Source organism: Perca flavescens, chromosome 5 (assembly GCF_004354835.1).
Source record: "Perca flavescens isolate YP-PL-M2 chromosome 5, PFLA_1.0, whole genome shotgun sequence".
Taxonomy (NCBI): Eukaryota; Metazoa; Chordata; class Actinopteri; order Perciformes; family Percidae; genus Perca; species Perca flavescens.
The window spans coordinates 18,269,765-18,292,288 of NC_041335.1; the positions used below are offsets into that span (position 1 = coordinate 18,269,765).

At 42.7% G+C, this 22,524-nt stretch overlaps 1 protein-coding gene across 4 annotated transcripts in view; it reads right to left on the bottom strand.

Annotated features, from left to right (window-relative positions):
* smtnb (smoothelin b) overlaps window positions 1-22,524 on the bottom strand; it is a 52,196-nt gene that overhangs the window by 19,009 nt on the left and 10,663 nt on the right. For all 4 annotated transcript variants that reach the window (XM_028577948.1, XM_028577946.1, XM_028577949.1 and 1 more), the window contains exons 2-8: window positions 17,436-17,593; window positions 13,969-14,047; window positions 13,794-13,872; window positions 12,388-12,467; window positions 6,190-6,292; window positions 2,029-2,732; window positions 509-560 (exon numbers count right to left, since the gene is read on the bottom strand). In XM_028577948.1, the coding sequence (XP_028433749.1) occupies window positions 509-560; window positions 2,029-2,732; window positions 6,190-6,292; window positions 12,388-12,467; window positions 13,794-13,872; window positions 13,969-14,047; window positions 17,436-17,593 (1,255 nt within the window). The remainder of the gene's footprint in view (window positions 1-508; window positions 561-2,028; window positions 2,733-6,189; window positions 6,293-12,387; window positions 12,468-13,793; window positions 13,873-13,968; window positions 14,048-17,435; window positions 17,594-22,524) is intronic.

Consider the following 22,524-nt stretch of genomic DNA (forward strand, 5'->3'; position numbering starts at 1 on the left):
TACAGTCCCACTAATGGCTATCATTGTCTCCATATACTGGAGTCCTGCAGGCTATAAACCATCTGGTGTGATTCCCATTTTATTACACACTTAAGTTCCCCTGATGAAGATGACAAATGCAATGTCATTGACCATAAACTAAACCAAATGAATCTGTGCATACAGTTATAAGAGAATATAAGAGTTATAACGTATGATTTCCATTATTAATAAATCTGGTGATTATTTTTCACAGTTAAAAATTTAATTTAGTCTATAAAAACATTAATGGTAAAAAATGCCCTTCACGATTCTTTCAGAGCCAAGAATATTAAACATTGCTGTCATTTTTCTAAACAACAGTACTGACCCCAAACAATGATTGAAAAGAGAGAGAGATCCAACAAATCATCACATTTGAAAGGCTATAAATTATGAATGTTTGGACTTAAAACATGATCAAAAGTGATGTTGATTGATTTTCTATTGATTAATTAGGTCAGGACTAAGAGTTAGACTAGTTTCTTACCCAAATCCTTTTCTTTGCCACGAGTGAGAGACAGATCGCTGTTAATTGTCATCTAAAAAGGTGGAAAAAACAAAGAAACATGATAGAACAATCAGCAGAGGAAGTAGAGAAGATTAAGGGTTAACATGCACTGTGCCTGGATTGAAACCACAGAGCTACTATACTCAACAGCTCCATGTTTAACAGGGCAGCAAGGCACATTCATGAGAGACTGGAGTCTACATGGGCGGCTGTGGTGACAACTACACACACACACACACAACCACATATAGACCTACACAATCCTAAATACAGAATAAACCGGCAGTGTGTTCATTATGTAACACATTTGTGTTTGGAGTGAAGCAGTGGGCCTCGGTTCTTTTTTTTGGCAGCGGGGCCATGATGGGCCCCAGAGTGTTTACATTACTCTCAGGAGACAGAGCATCAGCACATATTGCAGGGAACAATACAAGAAGCGGTCCGGGGCTAGCCTTGGGTAAACACATTCAGAAGAGCGACACGGTGGTGTCATGGTGACCAGAGCCCCAAAGATGGGAATTGTTGCTCAACAGTTAACGACAAGTACCGAACAGCAGCTCTGTGTGTTTGTGTGTTCTATGTACTGTGGACTGAAGAGAGACAGAACCTGTGGCCTGTAACAATGTCCATCTCTCTCCGACAGCAGGTGAGGGTGACACGCCACTGAGGTGAAGCAGAGACACTCAGGTACACTGTTTGTTTGTGTAGCCAAGTAACAAAAGTTAAACAGCACATAACAGGAGTTCAGCATGGTGTGTTTATGGATGCCGATGTGACCTGGGTGTCACTGAAGAATGGAGTGACGGGGTTTATCAGGGATAATGAAATGGAAAAAAAGAGAGAGCTTGGACTGTTCCTGCATGAGACCGTGGCTGTGTGGCTCAACACCCCACTCTAGTGGTGCATTTATAATAAATACTGTGTATTGTTGTTGCTGTTCAGCTGGCTCAAACTGATACAGATGGGGACAAATTAAAAGAAAAACCAACATGAAGTGTCTCATTAAGCCTCCAGAATAGCTGCAACGCACCTTTGCATAGAGATGTCTCTCTATATACTGGAGGGATGAACACCATTCTTCCAAAAGATATTCCCTCATTTGGTGGTTTGACAACGGGAGTGGAAAGAGCTATCTAACAAATGTGTCCAAAGTCCAACTGTAATCACATTTAGTCATCCATTTTTCGGAGTAAAAAAAATAGAGACAAAGTAACGTGCAGTAACCTACACGTCATGTATGGTGCAGCAAACAAAAAGAAAACACATGTAATTTCAGTTGGACTTTAAAGGTGTTTAATTTTGTTGAAATATGGTAACTGTGAAGTCTTGATCATTTTCATAATCATCAAATCAGTCAGTGACCCCTCCTGCCCTGTATGGAAGCTGCACGTATTAGGTTTCTCTTTTATTCAGGGTTTTCCTTTGATTTGTCACCTGTCTGCATAGTCCAGACTCAAAGACGACAGCCATTCATCTGATACAAGGACTTTGAACTCTACCTTTTGTTTCTGGATGTCGATTTTTCCCTTGGCGCTACCGTTGAGCAGGCCATTTCCAGGATCTCTCCTGGAAAAAACAGCCCCATCAGGCTGCTCCTGGTCAATGATGCGGTCCTGATTGGACCGAGCATGGAGGCTGGCTGGACCTTGGCTTCCGCTCTCGGTTTCTGAATCTGTGCTGGAAGTTGAACCCCTCGTGGCGACCTCCACCTTCTCTGCTGGACTTCTGTCCTCAGAGGATACACTGACACTCTGGTCAGATGTACCCGAGTCAGTCCGTTTCCGTGACAAAAGACCAATGCTGTCTGAAGCCCCAGAGCCCAGACGCGGTCTGACAGAGTCTGAGACATCTGAGCCCAGTCTTTGTCTGACGTAAGACAGGGAGCTGAGGCTTCGCTCTGATGCCCCAGAGTCTAGCCGACCACGCTGTAAGGGACTCTGGCTTCTGTCTGAGGCTCCAGAGTCCAGCCGGGCTCTGTAGGCTGAGCCCAGACTCTTCTCTGAGGCCACAGAATCCAGATTGGGCATTGAAAGCACAGAGGTCACACTGCGGTCTGAAGCTGAGGAGTCGGACCTTTGACGATGAGACAGGACCAGTTCAGGCTCTGTTGTAGCAGCCTCTCTCTGAGGCTGGATCAGCAGAGGTCCAGGGCCATCGTCCTTCACCAGGTGATCCAGAACCAACACCATGCCTGAGTTGGAGCCTGCAGCAGAAAACACAAATGAAATGATGAGCGATAAATACCTTGTGCCTTCCTGATTTTGTAATAAATGGATTCTCACATTACTTCTATTCTTCCGGTCATATCAGTAGTACACCAAAGTGAAGAGGGTGTTACTACATGAGCAAAGGAAACAGTAGGTGGTGAAGTCTGAGATTGAAGCGATGAAAATGAAATACTTCTGGTGGCACAGAGGCCCGCATGGGAGGCCAGGCTAGAAAATATCACTCGGGATCACAGAGGAGGCACGTGGAGACATGAGGGGATGTAGGCATTTCCTCCAGACCAGCCTCAGTTCCTGAGCAAGATTTGTAAGATTGTGCCGGTGGATGTGCGTAAAAGAGAAGGAGGGGTCACAACTAAAGAGAGGGAGCATGTGGCTTAACCATAGGCGGTAAGCAAGTACAAGAAGTCAAGGATGAAGTGGGGGTGAAATAGAGACAAGGACAACTACTTCCCCTTCCCTCTGTCCAAGCTCCTTCAATGCTCCTTTATTCCTCAGGAAACCACACTCCAAACTCAGTGCTGCCCACATCCTCCCTCTGTGATAGTCTTTACCTCTAACACCCCATAGTACGTCTAGTGATTGAAATATCTGAAAACAGAGAAAACCAAGAATGTATCAGATTCCCACACCGAGGCATGAAAACACTTCTGTGTGACCTGTGTTTGCACAAACTCTGCAACCAAATGGGGTTCACCAAGTATGCATGCCTGTCATTTACAAACCAAATCAAAGAGTCTGATCGGCAGCCGCAGAAATCTTTTTCAACTTCCGACAAGACAGGATCAAGACGGATGTTCACAGCTTCATTTAAAGCAGCTGATCTTTATTATTTATTTATTGTGTAACACCTACTATTAAAAGATGCTCGCTAAATTTGTGAACAATCTGTTTATAAATGGCAAGCCGTTTTTGGTTAAACAGACCAGATGATTATGTAATACGGTCTGAATAGAAAAGGTGATTATGAATCGGACAATAAATGGCTGCCATTCTCATATGTGACACTATGAATGGTCTACTAGACAGCAGTGTCTATACCTAATGATGCACTCAGCCCAAACTCAATTACTGCTCAACTAAAGTGAAAGACAAAAACACATTGCTTCTTCTACAAACTCTCACGTTATTGTTCATGTTTTTGCCATCGGGAAGCTCTCATGTCCATTGTGTAGTGATTTCTGGGAAAATCCCTGATGCTGCTGGGTAATGAGAGGCTTGCTTTTTTTTTTTTTTTTTTTTGCTCTGAAATAGCTACAAAAGCAGCCTGAGTTGTGCACTCTGCTGCCAGTCAATATATAGAGCACAAACAAAGGCCAACCAAGGATTTTCTTTATACTTCTTTCACACCGAAGCAATGACCCGAGGAAAGCTGTTGTTTGTCGTTGCTGTGAACAGTTCAACACAGGCTTTTCTACTCTGCCTCGCCTGCTGATGACCTTGGTTTTACATGGGTTCGACACACCTCTGCTTTGGCGTACCAGAAAGAAGAAGTAAATGTTCTGTTACTATCAAAGTCTCATTCAAGCTGTCGGCATTCACTTTTCATAATGGTACCATAAAAAGAAAAGAAATATACACTAGGCTGTAAAAAACATGCAGAAACCATTTATGCCATCAAAAAAGGAGTCTGGCTGACCAACATATTTTTAGGTGATATGCCCATGATTCCTAACCTTTTTGGCTTGTGACCCTTCGTAGTGATCAATGCCCACTCTTGACCCTTTGTTACAGCTTGCATACGTCTCTGAGCTGTGAGAAGTTCATGCAACGTTAGGTTTCCTGATAACATTTTGTTCATTTTTTTTCACAAGATTTGAGTGTTGTCTTTTTTTTCCAATTCTGTTATCCTCTCAGATTTATCTCATGACCACCTCCTCTATGATTTACTGTAGCAGTGACTTGTATGGTGCCACAGTTCCAGACCAAGGTCTTGTGTGAGAGGTAATGACCTGATTTACATGCATGACTAGAGGCCTGTTATAAATGGTCATATATGCTCCTGTGTTCAGTCTTTCACAGGGTTTTGTGTTAAAAATTGGTACAAGTGTCAAACTTCAGTTGAGCAAGTTTCTCTTTCTGGGAACTTGAAGCACACAACACATTCCACTGAGCATCTCTTCAAACATTTCATTTCCTAACTCGCAGACGTACAAGTTGTAGTTTGCACTAGACTACAGTACGGCTGGACGCATGTTCATTGAGGTAAATATAAGCTTTTCTGTCTGCGAGGTGTGTTCAAAGAGCAAAAAGAAGCCGCCACTGATTGTCCAAGTCAATCTCTTATTTTCTGCCACTTTCCCTCTGCTAAAAAGACAACCGCCCATTTAAGAACCACTGGCCCACCCTGGCTACACTGTCTTTTCCCAACCATAAACGGTAGTGTCCTAGTTGATTGGTGTCCACTTTAAAAAGGCACCTTCCTCCTTTGCTTTTCTATGGTGACCTTATTTTGTTCACCCTAGCTTCACACTGGTTTAAATTGTAAGGTAGGGATAAATAAGGAACAGTGGGGACTTTCTCCGCCAAGTCAACTAGGTCTTAGTTCTGGTATCAGCTTTATTTAGCAGAGGTGTGGCTGTTGGGTTTCCCTTTGTTGCTTCCCATAACCCCACCACCAACCCCAGGTCCATGAGAAGGACACTGGGAGCCAAGTCCAGGGCAGCCAAGGCCACACAGAATGACAATTATTATGGCTCTCAGCTAAGGGCCAAGTTAGGTCAGCCCGGCCCGGGCTTAAATAAAAGAAGAAAAACACTTTCATCTTCAGCCAAGGATGATCCAAGTTAAATTTGGTGTCCTATACGAAGAGGAATGTCTAATTAATAGTTTGTCCTGGTTTGTTTAAATTGAACAAGATGTAGGTAGGTTTGTAACAACATTTATGACTTGTCAATAACGCACTTTTGTTGTTTCACAAGCTATTCATCGTCAGCTCTGCGCCTGCAAAGTTTCAAAAGCACAGAAGTGAACGAAGCACATTCATCCCCGTCTGAACGCTTGCATTCATAGTACTTTATTAATGGCTGGGCTAACAGAGTGGTTAATGAAATGACTTCTCACTTAAGAAGCCAAAGTCATTAAGCCTATGGCTGTGAGGGACTCCAAACAGTTAATAAAGTTAGATTAAGGAGCCTGAACTAATATGACCTCCTGACCGCCACCTCAGGAGAATGGCTCCTTCAGCTTACTATTTTAACAGGCAGTGAGGAGGAAATTGCATGAAGACGGATGTATGCAGTCACATAAACGCAACAGAGGTGGTCAGTGTTGGCTTCGAGTTATGAGTTCTTACCCAAACTTGACCTTTAGGTGAATGTTTACAGATAATAAGATTTCATGTTGGCCAAACATGATCTAAGTGTGTATAGCATGCAGACAATGTGTGTTAGGCAGGCGGTCACAATCAGTTTGGTAGTGAGTTTGGTTTCTTACCTCTTCTCTGCAGCTCTCTGCTTTGTTGTGTGTGCTGGGCGTGTAACTCCCGGATCGGAGATCTGATACGCTCTCGCTCACTGTGACTCTCCCGCTCGGTCAACTGTAATGAAAAAAATAAAAAAAAAAAAAAAAAAAAGAATCACACATGCTCAGTGCATTTCAATAAAGCTCCAGGTGTATAATGCTCTTTACATTTCTCAGGTCACAATGTCTTCCAGTTTTTAGTAGGGACAAACTGCCAACCCATTCCTCTGATCAAAACCAAAGTGAAAACATTAGTCCTACAATCCTCTGTTTGAGCTCAGCTGGTGATCACAACAGTCTTTTGTTGGAGGTTAAGGTCAAATGCTCAAGCCATGATGAGCAACATGCTTGTCCAGCTGGAAAAGTAAAGATCTGTTTTATTTTCCATTGTATACATTGGAGAGAGAGAGAGAGAGAGAGAGAGAGAGAGAGAGAGAGAGAGAGAGAGAGAGAGAGAGAGAGAGACCCTGATTGCCAAAAGAGCCAACATATACAGTCGATGTATGGTTCAATACTGTGTTATATCTCTGCTTTGCAGCCTTACTTGACCCGGGTACCGTAGCTCCCACTCCTTCAAGATTACCTGCAGTCTGACTGCAGCACAAAATACAGCTCTTTCCGCAACACGCTGGCCCTAACCTGCACTGATAGAGGAAAGTCGCAGCAGGGGTGAGATCTCGGAGGAGAGGTGGGAGTATTTTGGCATATGGAGAGGAAACGGGAGAGGTGTGGAGGGCAGGCCCAAGTGGGGAAAGATGAAGATGCCGGCACTACTGTTGAGTCTCTGATGCCTGATCTTGAGCTACTCCACAGGAGAATCAGCTGCACAAATAAGCAAACACACACACACACACACACACACACACACAACACACAACACACAACACACACACACACACACACACACACACACACACACACACACACACACACACACACACACACACACACACACACACACACACACACACACACACACACCGAGGACTTGCAAACTTTTCGATGAAAGGGCAAAAAGCTCTCGCGTGTGGAGCTTCAGGTGGTATAGGTCATTCTGTAGCTCATTCGAAATGATTAACTATATCACGGCACAAGATCTGCTTAAAAGGTGTTTCACAAGAGGCATCTGGGTTAAGAATAATCCAACAAAGGTTTGGGTGGATCACAAAAAAACATACAGGACGTGACCTTACATACTTAAAAAATATAACTCCAGATTTAAAGCCTACTATTACTTTCAAAAAGCTTCTGAAAACACATTCACAAGCTCTCAAGCAAGCAAAGAAAGCACACACACTCAACCACACACCATAATCAGTTGACCATGTGTAAACTATGCTATCCTACACAAGAGACTGGCACAGAGTGAAAATCTTATAAGTCACACCTGTGTGTAAAAGAAAAATGAAAAAAAAAAGGCTTTTAATCAATGCAGTGTGTGATCAGAGAGAGACCGAACACAAAGCCTGCTCAAATTTAAACACAAGCCAGAGGCAGAGGTGAGAAAGGACTCAAGGCTTTCTGCTCCGTTGACTGTGATCTTCCCCACCTTGTGCAGATTACAGGGCAGACCGGTTCAATCACTGAAGAGAAAATGTAATCAGACTGTTGCAAGAGATGGCAACACAAACAGGAAAGGTGAATCTGGAATGGCACTGCTCAGGTTATTAACAAAGACACGATGCCAAGTAAATGTTTCACATAATGTAGTTAAGAGGAGATTAAAATTAAAATCGTCCAGGAGAGATCGATCTGTTAAAATCTTCAAAAGAAGCAAGAAAATTGAAATACTACATGTGACATCATAGCAGTGTAAATCTACATACAAGGTGCTCCAATGACATTTTTCCATGCCTTTCCATTTTCCAATAAGGAGCAAAAAAATCTTGGTGGCAGCAAAATTCTGAGGCATAAAAAAAAAAAAAGAAAGTCTTCTCAGCTTTTAAAGCCAACGCTAAAAGTTGCTTATGTTTAGTGGAATGCTCATTTAATGAGTCATTACAGTGTCTGATGAGTTTGGAGGACACAAACAGTATTCTGCAACAACACAAAAGACTTGAAGGCACTACAGTGCAATAATGTGAGAGGTCACACACAAAGGGCATTCTCCTTTTGAGTGGAGTCACTCAAAGAGTCACTGGGGGAGATTATTGTGTTTGAGCCATAAACACAATTAGAGAGGACAAGTCTTTCCTCACCCGCCCCTCCTCTCCTTCTCCTGCTTTTACCAGGAGTCAGACAGACACAGCCATCATTTCACAGCTCCCACTAAACCACAGGGAACATATTTCTCACAGACAGTGAGGCAGAAGGGGAAAAAAAGGGAAGATAAAGTGGAACTGTAGAAGCAGACCAGAGCTCCGAACCTGCTGCCAGCCACCATGCTATCATTAGTGGCTTCCCTCTGGTCCAAACAGTGAAGACCTGACAGAGTGGAACCAACCCTGACACCGAACCACTCATCTCACGTGGCCTCAGGAGCCTGATGCGTTGGACTATAATTGCAAAAACTTAAACCCGTAAACACAAAAACAACTGTCCTCTCTTGTGACCACAACGAGGCGTCGGCCATCTGGATTCCTCTGAACCCTCAACAGAAAAAAAACAAAAACAATGAGACATCGCTGAGGCACACTCACCTCCTTCACTGAGCAACTCAGACAGCTGACATCAGCTACAGAATAACACGCTGGGTTTTAATGCGAAGTTTTCAATGACAGTTAAATCCATCACTATACCGTTAAGGTCAGACCTTTTAAGGGTCTTCCATGGGCTTCACGTTGGAGAGAGAAATAAACCTGGCAGCTCTTTTTCCATTACTGCAGCCTGAGGAGCCACACACTCGGCTTACCTCCAATAACTGAAATACAGTAGCTGGAATGAAGTAGCAATCAACACACACACACACACACACACACACACACACACACACACACACACACACACACACACACACACACACACACACACACACACACACACACACACACACACACACACACACACACACACACACACACACACACACACACACACACACACACACACACACACACACACACACACACACACACACACACACACACACACACACACACACACACACACACACACCTTCCCATTTATACTTAGTGCACATCATCACATGCCAATCTAAGCTGACTTTCTGGTCTTTTTCTTTTTCTACAACTCATCTCCAAAGTCTGCTAAACCCTCTCTATTGCAAACGTTAGGCCCAGTTTAAGACAGCTAAAATGACTCTTTCCTCAGGTCTCTTCTTGCAACATGTTTATGATGAGATCAGAGAGCAAACAAAACTCTGTCTGGAACTGCAACACCCACCATACCCAACAGCCTACCTGAGCTCTCCCAAAACACCTAGACAGCATGCTGTCTACCTAAACTGTGACCTCAAAGAGACAACTTGCAGGGTTAATTCATAAAATACTTAGTCTTTAACTTGTTGTAGAATCCTTATCAAGTTGCATTCATTTTGGAATTAGGCACGTTGTCAATGACCCAGTTTCATCTCATACATCATTAAGGTGTCATCTACATCCTAAGAGTTAAACTGTTAACTTAAGTGAACAAAAATGATCTAACTCAGAAATAAACCATTATGTACACAAACCTGAAAGGTAAACAGAGAGGCAGGTACGTCCCATTCTTCCGTCAGTAAGAAACAAGCGCAGTTCAATGAGGAAAGATGTTGAAATAGACTTTCAGTGCATAAAAGATAAAGACAGTCAAAGAGGAGTCTTTAGTCTGTGACAAATGGCAGCAGAAAAAAATATGAATGACATTTACCTTCTCTTTGCTGACCCACTGCCTGCCTGACTCTCTCTCTTGCTCTCTCTCAGGAGTAACCCTCTTGGAGTCAGGACGTCCGCTACTCTGCCGCTCTACTCCCTAAGCCACATCATACACACTCAGACACACACATACACACACACTACCACCAACACCACACGCACACATAATACCAACAAGCCACTCCTTTGACTTCCCCTCCCTCCCATTTAGTCTCCAAAGGGATCTGACCCCCCACACACACACACACACACACACACACACACACACACACACACACACACACACACACACACACACACACACACACACACACACACACACACACACACACACACACACACACACACACACACACACACACACACACACACAAGGGTTGCCTGGTTGACACATTAACTTCTGACACACTGTCTTAGTTTTGACCTCTTGTTTTCATTTCTCTAATTGTTGTATTACTTGAGACAAAATTAGATATTTGACTGTAACAGGAGCTCATTTAAATTATTAAATATTTTGCACTTTTTGATCCTTTTTCCTACTGGCATTTTTTGTTGCTACATACATATAATTAAAGTTTTTTTTTTAAGCTGTTAAAGTATGGTTTCTCCCAAATGAGCAAAAGGAAACTTTTATTGTACGTCAGCTATCCTTGCATGTCATTAAAACATGGCCATTAAATACAGTTATTACCTTATAATGGGTGTTGGATTCTGGTAGAATTACAGCTACAAGGAATATTTCACCCTCAAAATGATCATTTCTATGTCACATTTCTAGCCCACTTTTTCTTCAATTCATTAATTATTTCCTCTGCATTTGGGTTCTTCATTCACCGTGGAGGCATGCAAAAACTAAATTTTCTTCAAGAATTCAAGATAACACAGTTATTAGAGTAATTGAAATACATATGATAATTTTGAGGATGAAATGTTCCCCAAACCCACTAATTAAACATGCATATACTCCATATATTTTCCATCTTACATTTTGGTTACTTGAGGTCTTGAACTGGTGTTTGTTTCAAGCTGCTGGCAGAGTACACACATTGCGTGTGTGTTTACGTGTGTGTTTGGCTGCTGTGGAGGCCTATCTAGGACCTCCATCTGCCACGGGACAATTGTACGCAGCTCAAAGAGATCCGCTGCTGTGATGTGAGTGGAAGGAGCCCTGCTGCTGCTGGCTGATGTTGTTATTGGCCCGGTCCCCATTCCAGCGCAGACTAGGCTGCTGAGGCACAGCTGGTGGGCTGCCTGTCTGTCTGTCCGAACTTCCCCCGCCCTCCTCACTATCCAGACTTCCAAAACCCCCGTCATCCCTCACACCACCTGTAGCTCACAACTCCACCGCCGTACAGCTCAGCTGTCTTACAGGAAGTGAGGTAAAAACGCTTGAATGTTACAGCATCCTGTGACGCCAGGATGCTGTCCTTGCTTCCTATCGGAGGAGAATACACACACACACGCACACACGCGCACACACACAGCAACAGACAATGGGACGGATACTAACAGCGATTCATTCCTTCCCCTTTACATCACTTTTGCGGGAAAAGTGAGTGCTTTCACACTCGGATAATGCGACTGATTGTATTTTTCCTTTAAAGCGTAAATAGGTGTTCCTCCACTTCCTTGAGCTTGAGCTACAACAGTGACCACATACAGCAAGATATAACTTTGTTTTCCTCCACTAAAATCTCATCCACTGGCAAAAAGAGCATTTATCAAAACAAAACTGTGAGCAAACACAGCAGATAAGATAACATTTGGCTCCCGACAAAGTCTCCCGAACAGTAAGCCTATGTCTTCACATCATGTTTTCTGCAACAATTCAATCGAAGGGCTGTAGAGAGATGGATAGTGGGCAAAATGAGAGTGTCTGGGAGACCGTCCCTGTCAAAAACTATTTACTGCCTTCACTAAACACCAGGCTCAAAGTAAATTTGATCTTTCTCCTCATACTTGGCCAAACCTGAATGAAGATATAAAAAACAAAAGCACATTCTTTGCTGCATGGCAGCCAAAGCACGTGTTTTGTGTGTATGTGTGTGTGTGTGCATTCATGAAATTGTGTGACTCAAGTCACAATGCTTGTTGTCGTTTGTTGCATTCTTCATTGTAGCAGCAGAGAAACCTCAGTAGTCACTGTTGCCATGCAAACAAACATTGCACCCGCAAATTAGTCTGCTGGTCAGTTCATTTTTGCAAATGGAAGCTGACACGAGTGAGTATTAGACTTGGGACAGTTTACTCATTACACACTTGTAATGTGACGTTCAGACTATATCACCATAATGCAGTGACATTTAATAATTTCTCCTTTAAATGACACTGATCATTCTGTTAACTCCGCTGTACTCACCCCAGTTCCCATGCTACTCTGGGGCTCCACACTCTCAGGCTCCAGGCAGCGACCCTGAGCTTTACCCCGCTCCACAGTCCCTAAAAACACACACACACACGGCAGTAGCACAATAATTAGAATGAAGTAGGTGAATCATTATCCCATCTGATTTCAAACCTCTGGTCATTTATGAAATCAGGAGAAGAGAAAACACAAAACAAGATTCTCTGAGGTTCCCAGACATGGCCCTATAGGAGGAGGCTGCATCAGTGTTTGAGAGTGACAGGGGCCTCACACAAACCAGACAGCGCTAAGGAATGACAGGAATCCACTATCTGATCCAGCATCATAGGTAGATCTGCCACAGTAACTATGGCGACCACAGACAGCCCGCTCTCTCTCCCACAGGAATTATGCATTCACATAAACACTACCTATGTATGTACCATGTTTCCTAAAAAATAATTAAACTTTAAAATGAAAATGAAACTGTCAGTTAAGGTCACAGTTTATCTTCTACCTGTAATTTCAGCGCCCTCATCAGGCCAATCGGTGCATTTATTTTTAAATTTGGTACACACACTGAATTTCCCTGAATGCATCTACCTTTTTCATCAAGATTGAAGCAGTGGTGTCCAGAATATCGCATAACATTTAGAATATTGAGTCACTTTTTTTTTGGTGTCCTAATGTATTAAATGTTCGCCCTTAAGGGCGATAGGGCTAGATTTGTGCCAAAAGTTTTCTGTCAACCAGAACATAATTATGGTCTTTCAAAGTCTGACATTTTGACCTTTAACTAGATCTTTGCAGCACAATCTTCAGACTAAACAGTTTTAAGTGTGTGAGTTGCCAGAACACAGTGACAAAATGCACCATCCTCAAATGTTTTGTTACAACCACACAGCTTGTGTCACATAGGAGTTTAATCTGACCAGTGAAAAGAGGCATCTTTCATGTGGTATCATATTTTGAGGCATTTTTTAGGCCTTTATGTCTATAGGATAACTTAGACTTTGAAAGGGGGGAGAAAGAGAGAGAGAGAGCGGGGAATGACATGCAGCAAATGGCCGCAGGTCGGAGTCAAACCCGCGGCCGCTGCGTCGAGGAGTAAACCTCTATATATGGGCACCTGCTCTACCAGGTGAGCTAACCAGGCACCCGTGGTATCATATTTAACAGACATACAGACTTGTCTCCATTTTATCAAAAATAGCTGGACTCTGTGGCCGGGTTGGCTCAGTGGATAGAGCAAGCACACATATATTTAGAGGTTACGCAGAGGTCCTGGGTTCGACTCTGACCTGTGACGATTTCCTGCATGTCTTCCCCCTCTCTCTCTCTCCCCTTTCTCACCCGTCCTGTCCATTAAAAGGCAGAAAAGCCCAAAAAATAAAATAAAAAAAAGAAATAGCTGGACTCACCTTGCTGCTGTTCATTTCGGACTTGTCGGATGGCTGCTCTGATCATCTTCCTCTCCTCATACTCGCTGGCGGCACGGAGCTTTGCACAAACACACACAAAAACAAAATATCAGTGTGCACACAACAAGCATGTAGTGTCACCATTTTTCATGATATTCTGTCCGTTAATACCCACCATTTTCGTGAGCTCATCAATGTCCTCGATTGATTGCAGTTTTCGTGACAGGACGTCCAAGTTGGCGCTGGATTCTGACCTGAGAAGGAGAGATGGTGAAGTGGTTATAATGGTGGTCATTATGACTGAAAGTCAACTTGTGCTCATGCAGCAAGCTACAAACTGGGAAATCATAGTATGTTAAAATATCCAAATACAAAATGGTGTGCTTCACTGACTCTATCCTGAGGCCTCTCTGTGGATGTGAAAGGCAGCAGAAAACAATTCCAAGATAACACATTGTTTTATTGGCCCATCAGGGGAAACGGTCACAAATCGACCGTGGAAAATGTAATACTCTGGCAAAACAGATTTGACAGCAATGACAGAGAGTGTCTAAAATAGGCTTCCCCCCTCTTTTCAGCCTCATTTCCCCGTTTTATTGCTCACTTTTATGTTGGTTTCTATTACTCATACGCTCCTCCAGTTCTCTTATTATCTTCTCTTCAGTCGTTGGTATTAAAGGATGTGTGGCACGTCAGAGTGGAATATTTCACATTCCACCACTGAGAAGTACGGGATAATGCAACTTTCAGACGGGTTTTGTGTGTGTGTGTGTGTGTCTTAACACGTGTGTGCGCATTTGCTTCGGTAGGTATGCTTATTCTAGCAGCTTCAGTGAGGCTTTGTTATTGTAATCCAAGACTTCTGAGAGCAGCAGTGAATGGAAATGATTAGGCCCGGCCACTGGTCTTAATTGTATCCAGTGAGAGAAAACGACAGCAGAAGGTTGAGTATCCTCTTCACATCCAATAGTGTTAAATTGTTGCTGTGCTCAGATTCAGACATTACCAGTCATCAACAGTCCCCGGTTACAAGATTCAGTCCATCCTGACATGCAAAGCTCACCTCATCCACATAGAGAATTAACTTCAGACCATCAAAGCTTTAAGTTCCCATACTATTTGACTTTTGTGATTTGGTCAAATATATGATGGCTAAGGAGGAGCTATGTAGGGTCAAGATCGTCAGACAAAAACCTGCATTGATCACCTAAATTACATAAATCACCCCTAAAATATTATTTTTTAATAAAAGTAACATGAGGTTTGATGAAGACTTATATTCCACTAAGTGTCTTTAAAACACAGATAATTACAATGTTTACAGGAACACCGGGATGATCTTTAATAACTAAAGCCTGTTTGTCCTGTTTCTCATTCACTTTGCCAGCAGAAAACGTGTTTATTAACAAAATGGAGTTATCCTTAGCGGTTTGTTTCTGAACTGGAAATCACTGAAAATTCTCTGACTAAAGCAATAAACAAACAAATGAGCTGAGAAAACTACTTCAGTCTGACTCTCATGAGATGTAATGTGACATAAGGACACATTTTTTAAAGTGAAAGTATTTACAGTGAAATGAGCATACACAATGGAAAATTGAAGATTTACTGTGGTTGCAGTTTTCTGTCTCCTATGATTTCCTGACATGACTTTTCCAGACTTTTCCCTTTTCCCACTTGAGTTGAGGAATGCTGCATCTGGCTTTTGTGAGCGTTTTCTCAGCATCTCCAGTTCACCTGGACTGGTGATATTTGGACAGGTCTCTTTGTGCATTGTGTGTGTGTGTGTGTGTGTGGTCTAGAGGTCGACCGCGATTAATCGGCCGATTTTTTGGCATTTTTTACATAATCGGCATCGGCCAATATCAAGCCGATTAATAGGCAGGCGCATCTGCGGGCAGCCTGGTGTTGTTGTTGTGGAACACGTGTTTGACGCACGCTGCCCCTAGAGTCAATTACCAGCAGAGTGAGCAGACCTCACCCAGTGCCTAAGGAAGGAGCTGTTCTTCGGAGAAAACGGTAAGGATTAAATTCTTAAAGTCCTATATATTTAATGAAAAACGTATGACATGTTACTGCCAACTTCGAGAAAAAAACATAGGCGACATGACGTTCGGCTACTTTGGATTTTAATAGCTGTCATGTCATGCTGTCATGTCACAATAATTAAGCTAGAATTTTGCAATCACAGACAGTGGATCTGAGACTTTTATTATTTGTTCTGTTCTGTTGTTGAGGGTTGTCAACTCAATGCAGAGAAAGAAGTTGTAGTTAAAAGAGACCACCGCACCATAGGCTAGTGAAGGACTGGCTTTGCTAGCGTCGTTGCTAGGGTTGGTACAGAGTAGACCCGCTGCTAATACGGCACCTGTGCCTAACGACCCGTATCTACCGGACCGAATAGCAGCGCGGATTTCTGTGAGTCATTTCGGCGCCACTGATATGCCTGCGTTGCTGTCTGATGCTCGAAAACGAATGTTAGAATAACCGAAACATCGCAGCATGTGACGCTAGTTAACATTACACTCGTCAGCAGCTAATGTTAGCCTACCGTTAGCTAGCAGATGGATTAAACACAATTAAAATGCTGACAGCTAAACGGTGTAAAGTGTGATTTATTTCACTGTATATGATCCAACAGCAGCATGTTAAGCAGTGTGCAGCTGCCGTTGTTTACTTGTCTGAAGAACAACACAGACGGTGCGTCGCGGTGCATTCAAAGTTGTTGTAAAATACCCTTTGGCCATGGTGGTTGTTTTTGTCGTTCAACAGCAATTTACTAGTGAAATACATTATTGTTATAATTTATAGTTATTACATTATTATTAAATCATTTAATTTTGACCATATGGCCTAAAGTTGTTTTTTTTTTTGCGATAATTAGGTTTTGTCCATTTGGCTTTGTCTGTCAACAAACAAAACAAAACAAAAATACATGTTTCAGGACAGTTTTTGGGAAGATGATAGAAATGTTTTTAGCCTTGTATCACTTACAATGCACTGAATTATTAGCTGATTTATAAAACAAATGTTAGATTTTATATCTATACCCATCTATAAAATGACTTGAAGAAGATACTATACAAAATACTAACTTAACCTTGTATTTTCCCCCTTTTTTTAGTCATTAAGTCTGATGGCTGAAAAGAAAACCAGCCCCTTATGGCAGCACTTCACCCAGCCAACACCAAAACAAAGAAATGCTGCTGGTTGCTACTGTGTGTCAGCACTGCTATTGTTAAAATGGTTAATTTATTTTATTGTTCTCAGATGTTTGATAAATGCTGCTAAGTGCACTAAACTTTATCTTTTCATTGAAAAGTTTATTTGACAAATTTAAGTTTATTTTCTTTCTTCTTACCAGTTTTGTGTATTTATACAATATATGTTTTTACATTATACATGTTTAATGTAAGTATACAAGTGCAGACTGGTGTTCAATAAATGTTTTTGTTGAGAAATTTTGTGTATCTTAAGTACTTATTAGTGTTAAATTTTATCTTTCAAATAGGAGGTTAAAAACAAGCAAATATCGGCCAAAAATAATCGGCAGCATATATCGGCCATTGGCCGACCCTGATTTCAAAAGATCGGCATTGGCCTGAGAAAACCCATATCGGTCAACCTCTAGTGTGGTCTTACCTGTGCTGGTTCTCCTTGTCCTCCTGCTGTTTGAGGCGTGTGGGTCGAACTCTCTTGCTGGCCAGAGCGGCCTCCATGTCCTCGATCTCCCTGCTCCTTAACTCCCGGATGGCTGAACGGATGAGGCGCCTCTCGTCCAGATCCATGGTTCCATCCAGCTGCAAGTACAGCAGAAAAAGACAAACAAATAGAGGGCATGAAGACTAATGTGTTTTTATAGTTTGTAGGGGTGTGCAAAAAAAAAAAAAAAATCGATTCACATTCGTATCGCGATTCAAGCTCTACAGATTCAAAATCGGTTCATAGAATTCCAAAAATTGATTCATATTTATTTTTCTCATTTTGTACTGGCGTGTATACTACTATATTGTCCTTAAATGAGTTTAGCTCGCTGCATCAAATTCACAATGACGCCTGGATACTCTTATTATAATCAAAAGAAGAACGAGTGCAGCAGAAGTAGTTTAGTTGGCGCAAACAATGGCAAACCTCACAAAATTATTCAACCTGCTCCATCCTCAGTGAAGCTGAGAGTTTGGGCACATTGCGGCTTTTATAACCTCGAGGGGAAGATGGAACTTGATAGGAATCATGCTATATGCAGGCTTTGCAAAGCGAAAGTTAAGTATTTTGGAAACACCACAAACTTGAGAACTCACATGGTACGCCATCACCCAGAGATTAACATTAAAGACGTGGACAAACAACAACCTAAAGTACCTCCTCCTAACATGCCAGTCAACCAACGCACTCTTTCAATGCTCTAAACTCCCACCAAACTCTGACCAAAAAGCTCTTTTTATTTAACAGTTTTATTTTATACTTGAATTAAATGTATTTGAAAGCTGGCCAAAGCTTGGCACTTTGCAGTTTTTAGTTGCAAAAGTTTTTATTTTTGTATGAAGACACAAAGTAATATCAAACTACATTTCATGTGTTGCATTTTTCTTTTAAAATTGTACGGCTACTGCAATCACATGGGAAAAGTAACTACATTTACATACTGTGAATTGTTTTTTTTAAAATCGAGAATCAATTTGAATCAAAAATCGATTTTGAATCGAATCTTGAGTCTAAAATAAAATCAATATTCAATCGATCGTGACATTTTCTGAATCGTGCATCCCTAATAGTTTGCTAAAAAAAATTAGGACGCGACACAGGACGCCAAACATTCTATCTATCTATCTATGAGTGAGTACACCACAGAAGCATGGTCAGGAAACAGCCATACAGTTATTTAGGAATCCAGTGCTACAGTATAGGTTCACAGGCTTGTTCTCAGTGTAAGTACAGAGCGGTGAATAAGCAGAACAGCAGCGCTCATAGCGTAGAGTCGTAGCTCCAAGTTCCTTCAGTTGCCATCTCTTGCCCTCTGTAATTAATGTTGTCAAGCAAGGACAATAATGCATTTGTTTTCAAGAAGAGAGACTGTGAGCCAATCTGCCTGAACACACAGATGTCCAGCCAGAGTATACTGAAACATTTTGTGAAAAAGTTTTTAGCTGCAGTAGTAGCAGCTTGGCTCTTGGGATAGCAATGTTGGTCTGTCAGTTGACTGAACTATAACAATGCCTAAAGGCTCTGACACACCAACCCGACCGTCAGCACGAAAGGCAGTTGGACTGACTGCCTCCCCGAGTTGGTAAAAAAAGTGCCTCGGAACACACCGAAGCAGTACGTCTCCATAACAACAAGCAGCTCTAATCTGTATTGTTGCCCAAAAAATGAAAATCGGCAGCTGATTGGACGAACGCATCACGTGGGTCTGGCTTCTCCTGAATTTCAAAATCGACCTTAATGGCGGCTTGTTCGTTTCGGAAAACATTTTAAGCGAGAAATAGGCCATGCAGTTGCTGAATCCGTTTTCATTTCAGATCAACAAAGGTCAGTTTAAAAGATTTTCGTCAGATTTTGAGAGGTGTTTGTCACGCTCATCCCACTCGTCATTTCCGGGTTAGCACTCCACCAATCAGATTGGTCACTGAGTCCGACTGCTCACTGTCCGATTCAACAAGTGAAATCGGCCCAAATTAAGGCCGACGGCTCCTCCGACTGACGACGGCACGGAACACCCTCGAATCACTGACCTCGCCAGACTTAAATGGGTTGCCATGAAATTTTGTACAGACGTTAATGGTCCCCAGAGGATGATTCCTACTGACTTTGGTAATCCCCTGACATTTACTCTAGTGCCAACAGCAGGTTGACATCCGGGTTGATCAGCAAGTTAGCATTTTCATTGACATCAAACTCATGCTGTGCCTCAGTTCATAGCTGTAAAGTTTAAGTTTTGTTAAAGATCGCAGCCTAACCAGAGTCATAGCTGACAGATAATAAACACAAGTATCATTCAGGTGTGTGACATGCAGACAGTATTAGACTAAACGGCCCTGGCTTAGTTTTAGATGTGTGATAGGGAGTTACAGGGTCAGCAGGGCCGATGAACGGCTTATCGATTGGTGATGACAAGTGATCTGACTTCACTAATGTGAAAAGACAGAACCACCTGAGCAAGGAGCAGAGGATGAGAAACAGGCATGGCAACAGCTGGTGCTCGGCTATAAGAAAGAAGTGTGTTCAGTTTGCCGGGTCGACCTATCGCCCAGGTGTCTTCTTCTGTGGCTGGAATTCTTCTTGGTTGAACAGTAGCCAGGCTGCAGGAGGCCCCAGAGACTCAGATGATGAAGTGGCTCACTTAAAACACTTACAGAGCCATTTCATTGTTCCAAGTGGCTATTAGCTTAAAATGATTTATTTTTTGAGCGAAAGAGGAGTAATTAAGGTGTGAGTTGTGTGTATAAAAGCACACCTGCAGACAGACACACCAGTCAGCGAGCTGGATGCTTTCTTGTTAGCGACAGCCGCGAGTATGGGAGGGTGGAGGGAGCCCTCTATTGTCAAATGAGAGACAGATCTGCCTTTTGGTCGACAGCGGGAACCGGTCAACACATGCAGAGATGAGCAGCTCCTGCTCCTCTGGCAGGCTTTTCTGATACACTTCGCGCACAAACACACACTTTAAGGCTTCCTGCTGCACCAGTTAAAACCTGCAGTCGACACACAAACCTTTGTATGCCAACTGGTTGCTACTACAGGGAGCTGGATGTGGTTGTTAAGCTAAGCCTTGCAGCCTGCTGGGTTGAAAAGGGGGTTTATGTGCCCCCCCTGCTGGGCCTGGAGGAGGAAGAAGGTGGGGTAGATGTCTCAAGAGAGATGAAGAGGGCCAGTGGTTTTGAGGTCTCGCTGCGGTTTGACAAAATATGCAGCCCGAGCTGTACAAGCGCAGAGGGGCTCTCCTATATACTATAATTTGTGGAAATTCAAAGTGCTGAGCTGACTGAAAATAATGTGTAAGAGGAGAAAGTGCTCAGAAAAGGCAGGAAGAAAGTATTTGAGGAAGAAGGAAAACGATAAGGGGGGAAAAGTAAAGTGGTTGACAGGGAGAAAGGATGACAAAGTGAAAAAGAGAAAAATTAAGCTGGACTCGGGAATGCCTAAAAATGGGCAGATGAGAGCTGGGTGGGAAAGGGCCAGGCCTCGTACAGGTCATTCCTCACATTCCTGCTGACTCACAAGGAAAGAGATGGTAGTGAAATCTGACCATCAGGAACTGGAGCTGGGTCCAACCTAGCAGTGACCAGGAGTGTCAGAGTTTAAGAGAGGAAATGAGAACACACTTGCTCATTTCTATCATTGTCTAGTGTCTCTCTCACAACACACACACACACGCACAAACACACACACGTGCACTAACCAAACACTCGAGGGAGCAGTCTGTTACCACACTGTCAAGCTTACTGCAGAATAAATGTCATAATGTGATTATGCAGCCAGTAGACACTGCCAAGTTTTAGGACTTGATTTATGATTTATTTACTCATTATTGAGATATAACAGAACAGCCTTAGGGCTGGGCCTCTACTCTAAAACAATAACTTCTGCTTAGCATTTCAAAACAGGCTGCATTTTGGGCCTTTTTTTCTGTGCTTATCAGATTAAACATAAAGCAAAATCACAAAAGAAAATGTTCAGACAAGGACAACCCCTAAACTCAGCATGTGATAAACTGCAGAACTGTCCAAATCGGTTCCAGTAATCTTTTTAAATACAAGCACAGGGAGAGGAATCAAAACCATGATGTGATGAAAGGGGGAGATGAAAAACAATCCCTACATGTGCACGTCAGCACTTTAACTTTAACCTGCTTTAAGGAGTTTTAAATGGACCAATGGGTGCACAGATGGCTGCATGTTGAGTCAGTTTCGATTGGTTGCAACATTTGTACACTAAATTCAATTGGCACAAATCCAGCAGCTGTAACTGACTTTTCCTTTACGTATTTGAAAAGAGGAAAGAAAAAGTCAACCAATAACTTCCCTGTACAGGAAGGTAATGAGTGGGCGTAACCCAAGCTAATAAAACACACCTTAAACTTGGGTGCCTGCCAAGGAAAACAGCATGACCGTTAAAGACAGTGGTCTTTACAGAGAGTCAACTGTGTCAGTGGGAGCGGAGAGGGGGAGGAAAAAAAATGAAATCAATGCAGTTACACAGTGACAGCACCTTACACCATTGACCGTCCCCAAAGGCAATTTTCAAACCAAGCCACAGACCTCTGGGTAACCAACTGTCACTGTGGCTCAAAACAACAACACTGTGACCAAGAGAGCAGCCGTTATACCCAGACAGACAGAAAGCTTTTCATGCTTCTACTGCTAACAGACGTATGAGTCAGAAATAACACATAACAAATAGGACACACACAAATATGTTTTACTGAAAATGATGCCAAGACGTCACCGAGCTGTCAGCACCTTTAATGATGGCGGGGAGGAAAGTCATGTTACAGTCCGGTTTGCTGTACAAACCGAGGTCTCATCAACCGATCTGAGGAAGCTGCTGTTACACCTGTTGGCCTCGGTGGAGTCACCCGACTCAGCCGGTGATATACAATGTTAGGAACAGGATGGAGGAGGTGGTTATGGCTGACAGGGTGGGGAGAGAAAAGACAACCCTGTACAAACTGGGACAAATTCTTCAAGGCAATGCTTCCAGATGTGTCTTCCCAACTATTTTTACTCACCGA